The sequence below is a fragment of the Palaemon carinicauda genome, chromosome 16 (assembly GCF_036898095.1).
Source record: "Palaemon carinicauda isolate YSFRI2023 chromosome 16, ASM3689809v2, whole genome shotgun sequence".
NCBI classification, from domain to species: domain Eukaryota; kingdom Metazoa; phylum Arthropoda; class Malacostraca; order Decapoda; family Palaemonidae; genus Palaemon; species Palaemon carinicauda.
In genome coordinates this window covers 19704072-19716221 of record NC_090740.1, presented here as the reverse complement: position 1 = coordinate 19716221, position 12150 = coordinate 19704072, and the positions used below count along the sequence as shown (strand labels likewise).

The 12150-nt window shown below is 33.5% G+C and overlaps 1 protein-coding gene across 1 annotated transcript in view; it reads right to left on the bottom strand.

Moving 5' to 3' along the window:
• Positions 1-9821: 9821 nt before the first annotated feature.
• Positions 9822-12150, bottom strand: part of LOC137655681 (protein scarlet-like) — a 71533-nt gene continuing 69204 nt past the window's right edge. Inside the window, 1 exon segment of the mRNA XM_068389640.1 lies at positions 9822-11115. Coding sequence (XP_068245741.1) covers positions 10943-11115 — 173 coding nt within the window. The 3' untranslated portion in view covers positions 9822-10942.

The window sequence follows — 12150 nt, the reverse complement described above, 5'->3', positions numbered from 1 at the left end:
AAACCCCAACTAAAGAGATTGCCCGGTATATTGAAAAGGTTCTAGAAGTTAGAAGTAAAAGTATGCAAGCTGTGCTATCTGTATAGGAGGTAACTAATGATAATACATTTGCTGCAGATTGCAGAGCTTTGCACCTACTACACTTCATCTAGTAGTGTGCCCACAATTAGTGTTGTGGAGAGAGCAGCGAGGAACCTGGAACTTCATAGATATCTACGACTGTACTCCCTTGTAAATGTGATACAACAGGAAGCATCAGAACTAATTAATGCAGTTGATAGAAATTAAAATGTTAGTCTGTCAGTAATTGTTAAATCGTCCACCGAATGGAATTTGATATTTTCATTCTTCTATATGAGACTCAATACCTTTTATTCGAACATTGATATTGTTTATCTTGTTCAAATATTTCACCAACTTTTTAAAGATCTTACATAAATTCATATTCAAAACGACCATCTGTGGTTTCTCTATCAAGTTGTGAAAATCCTTATATTGAATGTAGCCCGATTACAAAAGCACATCTTAAGTGGATTTATACCCTGAATCTAATAATAATTCATCTGCCATGTAGTTAATTTCACATGCGATTACAACAAAAGGCAATCTAAAACAATAAAATGTATGTGTTGGAGTTTTTCTATCGTTTATCACGCAATAAAACTTTTCCAACTTCGAGCGTGTCCATATAGTATTTACATTTTTTCAAGTAAAGGTTTCTTGCTATCAGCTCACGATTTTACAGAATGTCAGATATTCAAATATAGTTTCACATTGTTGAAAAACATTCTTTCCATGTTTTGTTTGAAACACACACACACACACACACAGATATATATATATATATATATATATATATATATATATATATATATATATATATATATATATATATATATATATATATATATATGTATATATATATATATATATATATATATATATATATATAGTAGATGCAGAAGCAAACATAAGAATACTAGTAGAAATATGTAGAGAATGTGGGCTAGAAATAAACAAGAATAAGAGTCATATAATCATATATAATATGAAAGAAAAACCGGAAGAAATAGAGGGTATTAAAGTAGCAGATAGTATAAAATATTTAGGAATAGAGATAGAAGGGAAAAGAAATATGTTTAAAAAACAAAAGAAGAAAATGATGGAAAAGGCAGAAAAGCTAGCAAACTTAACCTACTCAATTATTGCGAAAAGCTGCCACAAAATACTAATAGGAAAAACATATTGGAAAAATGTAGCCTTACCGGGAATACTGTATGGCACGGCAGTAATGAACATAACAGAAAGTGAAATAAAACGATTACAACAGATTGAAAACGGAGTAGGAAGAAAAATTTTGGGAGCACCATCATATGCAGCAGTAGCAACACTACGGGGAGAGATAGGAATGTCCGAAATGAAAACTAGGATAGCAGGAGGAAGGCTAAGATTTGTGAAAGGGATAGAAGAGGGGAGAAATGATTTGCTGAAGACAATTCTGGAAGAAATGAAAGAAAATGAAAATAACAGGTGGATGAAAGAGACTAAGAAATGGATTAAAGATATGGAAATGAACGATAGAACCTTTAGGAGAATGGGAAGAGAAGAGCTTAAGGCCAAAATTAGAGAAGTAGATGGTAAAAAGTGGAGGGAAGAGATAAAAGAGAAAAATAGTTTAGAAATATACGAACAAGAAAAAGGGCAAATAGGAGAAGAAATGTTTTATGACAACAAACCAAATTCTATTATTATGTACAGAGCTAGGGCCAACTGTTTGAAATTAAACGATAGGAAAAGACATGAAGCAGGAGGTAGGGTAGAATGTAAACTATGTGGGGCAGTTAATGAAGACCTCGCCCACTTCATTCTTGACTGTCCAGACCTCAGCGACGAAAGAAGAAAAATAGTGGAATTGCAACAGCCGTATGAAGAAGAAAAGAAGAAGATAATAGGAAACGTGCTGTTCAAGAAAGAAGGAATAGAGAAAAGAAAAGAATATATCTATCAAATGTGGAAAAAAAGAGAGAAGAAAATAAAAGAATTAGAATAAAGAAGAAACCCAAGGAGGTGCCGATGGAAAGGCAAATCCCTCCGCCCAACAACAAGAACATATATATATATATATATATATATATATATATATATATATATATATATATATATATATATATATATATATATATATATATATATATATATATATATATATATATATATATCTGAGAGAGAGAGAGAGAGAGAGAGAGAGAGAGAGAGAGAGAGAGAGAGAGAGAGAGAGAGAGAGAGAGAGAGAGAGAGAGAGAGAGAGAGCGGTTTCTTCACTTTTTTCTTTTATATTTGGTTTTCGCAAAGGCTAATGTAGTCTAGTTACCCCTGGTATATTCGTTTCCTCGCCTTGCATTTTCTTCTACTAAGATATGGGTAGACTACGATAAAGTGGTTGTTGATAAATACACCCATGGTTTCGTGACGACGGGGTTCGGCCACACCTAATGCGGCAAGCGTTGAAGTAGAGACACGACTTGGGCGGCAGGCCAGCGGCAAAATGATGCATGGCCATACGAAATACATCAAACCTCTCATGCCTTCTCATGCTCAGCAGTCGAAGATAACCTTCCTCCAAAATATGACACGATCGCGTTTGAGTAGAAATTTACTTCTGATTGAAGAAATTTGTTAAACAGAACAATAGACTATACAATAGAGTTATGATTCATGATTTTGATAAACAAAAATGGGAAATAAGATAATTTTACAATTCATATTACCAGTCTCGTTTGTACGGCGACAAATTATATTGATATATGCGCATAATACAAGTCTTTTGATGCATTGTTGGCAACAGCCTCCTTGGATTCAGGCTCGCAAAACAAACGTCGAACCAGGACCCTGCGTCGAACTATAGACAACCTTAATTTATTTCTTACCAGCCATTATAATTGCTTTAAATATGATAAAGTTCACGAAAAAATTATTGTCCCTTTTACTTCCAGAATTAACTAGTATATAATATGCATAAGATATATTGTTTAAAGGTACATACGATTTTTTCCGTATTTGAAATTTGCATACTTCATCTTTTACATTTATGGTGATATATATATATATATATATATATATATATATATATATATATATATATATATATACTGTATATATATATATATATATATATATATATATATATATATATATATATATATATATATATATATATATATATATATATATATATATATATATATATATATATATATATAAAACCACGAAAAGGGATAGACCTACCCACTATTCTATTACCATTCATTTGCAGTTGATTGCCATACCTTCAATTTTTAACACTTATTTTTGCTCTCCAAAACGCTTCCCCAATAAATTCTTGATTAGCCATGGCTGGAAATGAGCAACTGAACGCGTGTTCCTTCAGGAACTGATAAAAAATAGTGTTGTCTTGGGTGAAGATGTGCAGAGCCGCCACTGATTTTTAAAACATGTTTCATAGCTTTGAGGCAACTGCAGTGGTTGGAGGTGCCATTTGTGTCTAACTTCTCCAATGTGGCCAGTCGCATAAGATACCTTACGTTTCAATTTGCCGTGGGAACCTCTACCCTGTAACCTCCACGATTGTCGCGTCCGATGCGGTATAAATGCGAGACAAGGTTGTGTTGGTTCTTTCCTTAAGCTATTTATTTCAAGATAAATTCTTTCACTCGATTTCAATATAATTTTATCATTGCTAGTTTAAAAGAAGCTTGTTTTTATCTCTCAGTACCAAATCAGGTCTGATTTATTTTAGGATGTTTTGACTACAGTACCAGCCCTTTGCTAACTACTCTTTTTAGCCGATTTATATTTGTCATGCCAGATTAGCTAGGATTTTTATTATGCATGTTCCCCTAGAGTTGCAAGATTGCTCTGTGTACTGTAAAATAAAATCCTGCCTAATCCTCACTCCTTACAAGAGTATAATGCCCTGTCCGAAAGTCCTGATATGACTCCTCAATACACGCAGACACGCACACAGACTCATACTTAAGCTGAACCCAGGTGAAGGACCGTGACCAAGTTTTCTGGTCATTTGCTTGTGAACCAGCCGCATATACAGGTTTACAGCAGTTGTACCGGCCATGTCGCCACTTTTATATGCTTAGCTTCCTTGTCATCTGTTTTTTTTTTTTTTTTCCACTTCATAGAAATTTATAGTATAAAGCAAAGGCCTACATCACCATACACTTTTTATCTGTAAACTATTATTAAATTGGTGAACTGTGAGTATCTTGTAAAATATTGTAAATAGAGCCTACTTATATTTAATCTTGAATATAGATATTGTTAATATTTGCTGGCTATTATTTCTTTTGCCGTTATTGTTTTGCTATTTTCTTTGCTATATCACTTATTAAGAGAATAACACATTAGTGTCGATTTCACAAAGTCTACGTTGTGTAATAACTGACAGCAACATTATCTTTATCGTAAGGGGGTAGTCTTGCAAAATATAGAATCATATACATTGTTAAAGGAAAATGAAAAACCTCATGATGGTTGTAATGTATTTATGAAATGAAATTGAAGATGGTCAAAAGCTTTTGAACGTAATATGGTAGTTGAGGTATTCATGCAAGCAATGTGAACTTGATAATTTTCCATAAAGAAAAACCGTAAGCAAAAGGATCGTGTGCTTTGTTATATGAAATCCTGTTTACCAGGTGAAGGTGAATGGATTGTTGTTGAGCATTGCTATGTGAAATCCTGTTTACCAGGTGAAGGTGAATGGATTGTTGTTGAGCATTGCTATGTGAAATCCTGTTTACCAGGTGAAGGTGAATGGATTGTTGTTGAGCATTGCTATGTGAAATCCTGTTTACCAGGTGAAGGTGAATGGATTGTTGTTGAGCATTGCTATGTGAAATCCTGTTTACCAGGTGAAGGTGAATGGATTGTTGTTGAGCATTGCTATGTGAAATCCTGTTTACCAGGTGAAGGTGAATGGATTGTTGTTGGGTGAGTCTTATAAATCAGGAGTTCCGCTGTCAAGTTTATGCCTAATGAGGGAACTAATTATGGGTTCTTAAAATTGTGTGTTCTGCGTGTCATTGCAGTAAATATATCGAAGTCATAATTTCTTCGATAAAGTATAAGGGTCAGATTTCTTTCTTGAGAAAGTAATTCTATAATGAGCAATTTCTATGGATGTTTGTTAGCCTAGTGTGAATAGTCATTGTTATCAATTATGACTAAGTTTTATAGAGACCTACGCATTTTTCTGACTTTATTTTGGAAGGATCAATATATTCAAAACAATGAATATTTTCCAGTAAAAGATATCGAAAATATTCCCAAGCCAGGCCTATAGAATATGCATGATATATTGTGAAGTGTAATTTAATTAGGTAGGCTAAAGCTATTACATCAGTTTTGGGATTGCTAGATGTTTTAATGGCGATTCATCTGTGTTAGATACACAGGATTGGGCTTCTTTGGCTAACCACAAAATTTTCTCTACTTGAGGGAATACTCGAAGTAGGATCGAATAATGTGCGTTCTTAAGTAGCCTACATAAGGTACAAATTAGGTAAGCAAAGTATGTAAAAGCAGGATGATATAAGCCCAAGGGCTCCAACAGGGAAAAATAACCTAGTGAAGAAAGGAAACAAGGAAATACATAAACTACAAGAGAAGTGATGAACAAATTAAAAAAAAATATATATTTTAAGAATAGTAATATCAAAATAGGTCTTTCATATATATAAACTATAAAAAGTCCAAAACAAGAGGAAGAGACATAAGATAGAATAGTGTGCTCGAGTGTACCCTCAAGGAAGAGAACCCGAGGACATGGGAAGACCATGGTACAAAGACTAGGGCACGGCACTACCCAAGAGTAGAGAACAATGGTTAGATTTTGGAGTGTCGTTCTTCCAGAAGAGCTGCTTTCCATAGCTAAAGAGTCTCTTCTACCTTTACCAAGATAAAAGTAGTCACTGAACAATTACACTGCAGTAGTTAGCCCCTTAAGCGAAGAAGAATTGTTTGGTAATTTCAGTGTTGTCAGGTGTACGAGGACAGAGGAGAATGTGGAAGGAATAGGCCGGACTATTTAGTGCATGTGTAAGTATAGGAAAAATGAGCTGTAACCAGAGAGAAGGATCGAAAGTAGTACTGTCTGGCCAGTCAAAGGACCCACCGACTCTCTAGTAGTAGTAAGTTGGCTAGGGTACCAGCCACCCATTGAGATACTACTGCTAGAGTTATTGGGTTCCTTGACTAGCCAGATAGTACTAATTTCGTAGTTTTTTTAGATTCTCTGGTATGAGTCTTAGGTTTGATCAGTAACTGGAAACTAAGAGGTGATCAAAAATTAATGTTGGACACCAGCTGCCTGCCCCCCCCACACACACACACACACACATATATATATATATATATATATATATATATATATATATATATATATATATATATATATATATATACCTGTATATATATACCTGTACATATATATACATACATATACATACATATATATATATATATATATATATATATATATATATATATATATATATATATATATATATATATACACACACACACATATATATATATATATATATATATATATATATATATAGCCTATATATATATATATATATATATATATATATATATATATATATATATATATATATATATATATATGTATGTATATATATATATATATATATATATATATATATATATATATATATATATATATATATATATATAAACTCTTTGTAACGATACTGATCGTGTTTACTTTATAAACTTTTCATTGATTTCAGGCAAGATTTTCAATCTAAAAATAAGATTCATATAATATACAACAAAAAATATATTAGTTACATCTACATATCATAAGGACAAAGACAGACATTAGCAATAATATATAAAATCAGCAAAATGTTAAGAATAACTCAAACTAAGAAAAGGCGAAGTGAACTTTCATCACTGTTTGCCACTAGTTTCCGAAAATGGATTTCAATTGACTCGAATATTCTCAGCAGGGTATTTTCACTACAGGATAAACCTTGGGTGAAATTATCCTCTTTGCATCTCGTTCGTAAGCATATATTCAAACCGTGGTAGGCACCCCGAAAACCTGCCCACGTATGCTGCACTCCACGTACAGTTGGCTTCATTAATTTCGATACACTTCATGGGAAGCTAAGGAGACATTTGACATATGTACATGTAACAGACAACTCTTTGTTTAGCAGAAGTGAAACTGTTGGCAATGCTGCCTGTGAAAAAAAGTCGCTGAGTTTGTAGACACGTGATCTAAAGCATTTTAATAAAATTTACAAAATACTGTTAAGCAAACAACAATATTTTCTATGCAGCGCTTCGTTACATTAAAAATGTTTTTGATAAAGTTCTTACAAACTCAGTGACTTTTTTTTTACAGGCAGCGTTGCCAACAGTCATTTTTTCCATAAAGACAGTGTTACCAACTACAACGTACAGCTGTCAGACGTCTCCTTAGCTTCCTGTGAAGTCTACCAGAATTAATGATGCCAACTGTACCACTAATTGGCGCAATAATTTATTACGCCCTGACAGAACCTCCTACACTGGAAGTTGATGCATGTATGAATGACTTAGGGGCAACCCTGACACAGAAGGATAATTGCATCCACCAGCAAATAGCTTACCCAAACACAGACCAACTACAGCAACAGCATCATCGAGAGTAAGGCATTGAAATTGGTATTTGACATTTAAAGATTTCACACATACCTATACGGTCGTGGGTTCGCTATCTTTACAGACCACACGACTCTAATCAACATCTGGTAGAAGCCTTTGGTAAGCACACCATCACACCTACAACGGCTCTTATCAAAGTTACAGGGGTTCGACATTAAACTCACATGCAAACCAAAAGCACAGATGGACCTTTCTAATGTTCTACTTAGGCTCCCTAACACCAAAAAGCAGGAGGAAATCATTCTGGACACGAAAGTAGATGGCACCTACCTTGACATCGATGCCAACGAAACTGGTCTCCCTTATGAACTTTGGACTGAATCACCTAGACTAAATCAGTGAGGAAACTAGCAGAAACCCGATGCTCGCACACTTGAAGGGAGTCCTAAACCTTCGGTGATCCAATACCATCGAAGACTTTCACCAATTCTTCAATTATTGTATATACCGACTGGTGATCCTTAAGCCAGTACAGGTAGATATCATTTAAGTTTAAGAACTTCATTTGCTGCAATGGTGGGTCAAGAAAACCAGGGGCTTGTTAGTGAATGCACCCTTTTTTGACAGATATTGATTTAGATGACTATAGATTAGAGAGGGGTTTGATTGACTCCTTGATACCCTTAGCGAGTTGAGGGAGACATCCCAAATCTTATTTGCCAGAGTCGGTCACCAAATGTGAGAAGACATTTTCATAAAACTAACCTCATGGTCGATGTACATTCCTCTAGATAAAGAGCAGAAGCAAAAGGTCATAGGGAAAAAAAGAAAACATCAACATAAAAACATAAGAAACTTCCAAATTGGAAAAGCAAAAAGGAAGCATAAAAGGTAGATGAAATATGATTGTCCCGTCTATTTCTAAGGTGTACACTATACTTAAATCTACTCGTGTATGTAAAGCCATCGAGTGCACCTCTACTTTCCTCAGTCATATTAGTCTTTGATTTTGGTCATCTCCAACATCATTATTATTATTATTATTATTATTATTATTATTATTATTATTATTATTATTATTATTATTATTACTACTACAAGCTAAGTTATAACCCTAGTTGGAAAAGCAAGATGCTATAAGCCCATGGGGTCCAACAGGGAAAAATAGGCCCGTAAGGAAGGGAAACTAGGAAATAAAGAACAGTAGCAACATCAAATTAGACCTTTCATATATGAACTCTAAAGAAATCACAAAAACAAGAGGAAGAGAAATAAGTTAAAACAGCGTGCCACAGTGTATCCTCAAGCACGAGAACTATAATCCAAGACAGTGGAAGGCCATGGTACAGAGGCTATGGCACTGCCCAAGACTAAAGAACAATGGTTTGATTTTGGATTGTCCTTTTCCTAGAAGAGCTGCTTACCATATCTAATGAGCCTCGTCTACCTTTACCAAGATGAAAGTAGCCACTCAACAATTAGAGTGCAGTAGTTAACTCTTCGAGCAAAGAAGAATTGTTTGATAATCTCACTGTTGTCAGGTGTATGAGAACAGAGGAGATTGTGGAAAGAATGGTTCAGTCTATTCAGTGTATGTGTAGGCAAAGACAAAATGAGACGTAACCAGAGAGAGGGATCAAATGTAGTACTGTCTAGCCAGTCAAAGGACCCAATAACTTTCTAGCGGTAGTAGGCTGATGACATGGCGAACTTACTACTAGCTATCATTTCCAGTATCCTGCAACACCAAAGAAGGACCACAAGCCTATCCCGTTTCTTCTTTTTTCCAAAACCCCCTTTCATCACCTCCAGCCAAGTTAGTCTGGGTGTTCCCACTCTCCTGGAGTCCAGAGGCCCCCAAATGATATCAGCCTATCAGGTACTGGACCCCACGGGTAGGGAATTACAGGGTTACCCCTGTATATCAAATGTATAAAAACACCAACCTTCTTCATTAAAACATGAATATATATAGGAATATCAACGACTAAAGGAGAGATGTGGTCATTTTCTTTAATTATTTTTTCGACCAACATTTAGAGTTCTCGATCTGAGAAAAAAAAATTATGAGAAAAAATCATAGGTATAAATTTTAAACCTCTTGAATCCATCTGTAAAGCCAAATAAGGTCAATGTATTTATCAGGGTTGTAAAATGAAGCCCATTACCAAAATGCTTTATTTCAATTCACATTCAAATTCTTTCGTGTATCTGTTTAGAACTTACTACCATCATGATAATAAAAAACACAAGAAATCGAGTAAATATTTGACTAGTGTTATAGAAATATAATCCCGACGTGTAATCATAAAACAGTCACAATATAGTAATGATCAAAAATGAGAAATAACAAGAGGAACATTTCGTCAATAGCCTACTACCTTCAGAAACAATTCTATTTGCTCAGAAATGATTTAGTATGATTGATGATACAGGGAAAAAACTATATTTGCACTTTGCCTGACGATAAATATCTATCATGAAACACATGTCTATGGTAACCTTGTACTATATGAAGAATCAAACTCCTGAAACACTCTAACCTTCTTATACTGTAGGCCTACTCCTTAAAACGAACCAAAGCTTCTTTTGATAAAATATCTTCCATTAAATACTTCAAGTCTTGTGTGAACATAAAGATTTCAGTTTAATGGTGTTTGTATGAGAGCTATTACTTGGCTTTGGAAATCTAGTTATCACTACTGTCGAATGCCTTTAGATTTTGCCTGTTCAACAACATATCACGTTGCAAAATTGAGGCGCCATACTGGTCTTGAAATCTATGTGAAATCTTTCTTTTGTTTCTGTGTGAATTGTTTAATTTGATAATGATAAAACATTCTAAGTCAAAGCTGATTAGAATTAAACTGTTCAAGGCTTTGAAACATCTTAAAAACATACCTCATTCGGTACTAAAACTTGTTAGAAGTAATGCAAAAACTATAAAGGTTCTTTCATAAATTGAGAATTGATGAAATCCAAAATTTGGTTCGTCGCATTGTAAAAAGGTGCACATATAGTACGTGGATTGAAAATATAAAATCTTTGTTTTAAGGATAACAAAGCAACTTTTTACTTCTTTAAATATAAAGGTTTTTATTCCCGAATATGAATATTTCAAGGATATCATCTAAGGTAGAAAGTACCGCTGATCCCAAGTTCACTCAAAAATTGAAGCACAATTTTATTTTGCATCTCAGCTAGCCACTGCAAGGCTGTTCTTACCGACACATATTCGCATTTTATAGTGTTACTTTTTCCTTGCTCTTAGGTAGAGTCCAATAAAACCAAGCAAGTGAAAACAGACATAAAGTACAGCGAGGAACCCAAAATCATAAGAGAGATGTGTCGCTTTGAAGGAATATTCATTTATCACTTGATCTCCTGTGCTAATGCAGGGTACTCCCGGAGGCATCTCACAAGCTAAGGGAGAAAACGTAATGATTGTTAGTCATTTTGAGGAACAAGCATTTTCGCAGTAATTTGCTCATATGCAGATCAGTATAACATTTATGAAAACAACCAGTTACCTGCTCATTACAAGACGTTTATATGAATATTTATTCACAAATAGCTCATAAGATGATGGATCATCATTGTCCTTTTAAAAACTTAGAATACGTGTATGTAACTAAAGGAAAAAAATAGTGTAATAATGTGTAAGCATAATTTCATGACCGTACATAAACTACACACACATTTATATATATATATATATATATATATATATATATATATATATATATATATATATATATATATATATATATATATATACATATATATATATATATATATATGTATATATATACTATATATATATATATATATCTATAAATATATATATATATATATATATATATATATATATATATATATATATATATATATATATATATATACATGCACATATTAAGATGAAAAATGAATGATAAATAGAGAAACACTAAAAAGAGATAAAGCTTGTGAGTTAGAATAAAAATACGTTTTCATTATTTCGTCGTTCCATTTCGACAGATCTGCAGGTAAGGACTAAAAAACAATCTAAATTTATGGGATGGTGATATATTCTTTAGAGTTGATAAGGAAATCTGAAAAGGGCTTAATGACTTATTCTTCATTTAGTATCCAATATAATGGAGCTTCACAATAGTTCCAATATGTTCGAAGATTTGAATCCTGAACTGTCAGTCAAATTCTAAATTTACCGACAAATATTACTCTAAAATAATGACACTATAAATAACCGAGGCCTGAAACTCAGTAGGTATCAAATTCTTGAACTTATTGTATTTTTGTAAATTTGATTTGGTTTGCAGATCACTTTTATATTATTGGCGGTACAATTCCATTAATAGCTTCATACATTTTTTTCCTGAGATTAAAACTCCCCCCCCCCCCCCAAAAAAAAAAATGATGCAGTTGAAGGTTGTTGGACATAAAATGCAACTCTATCCA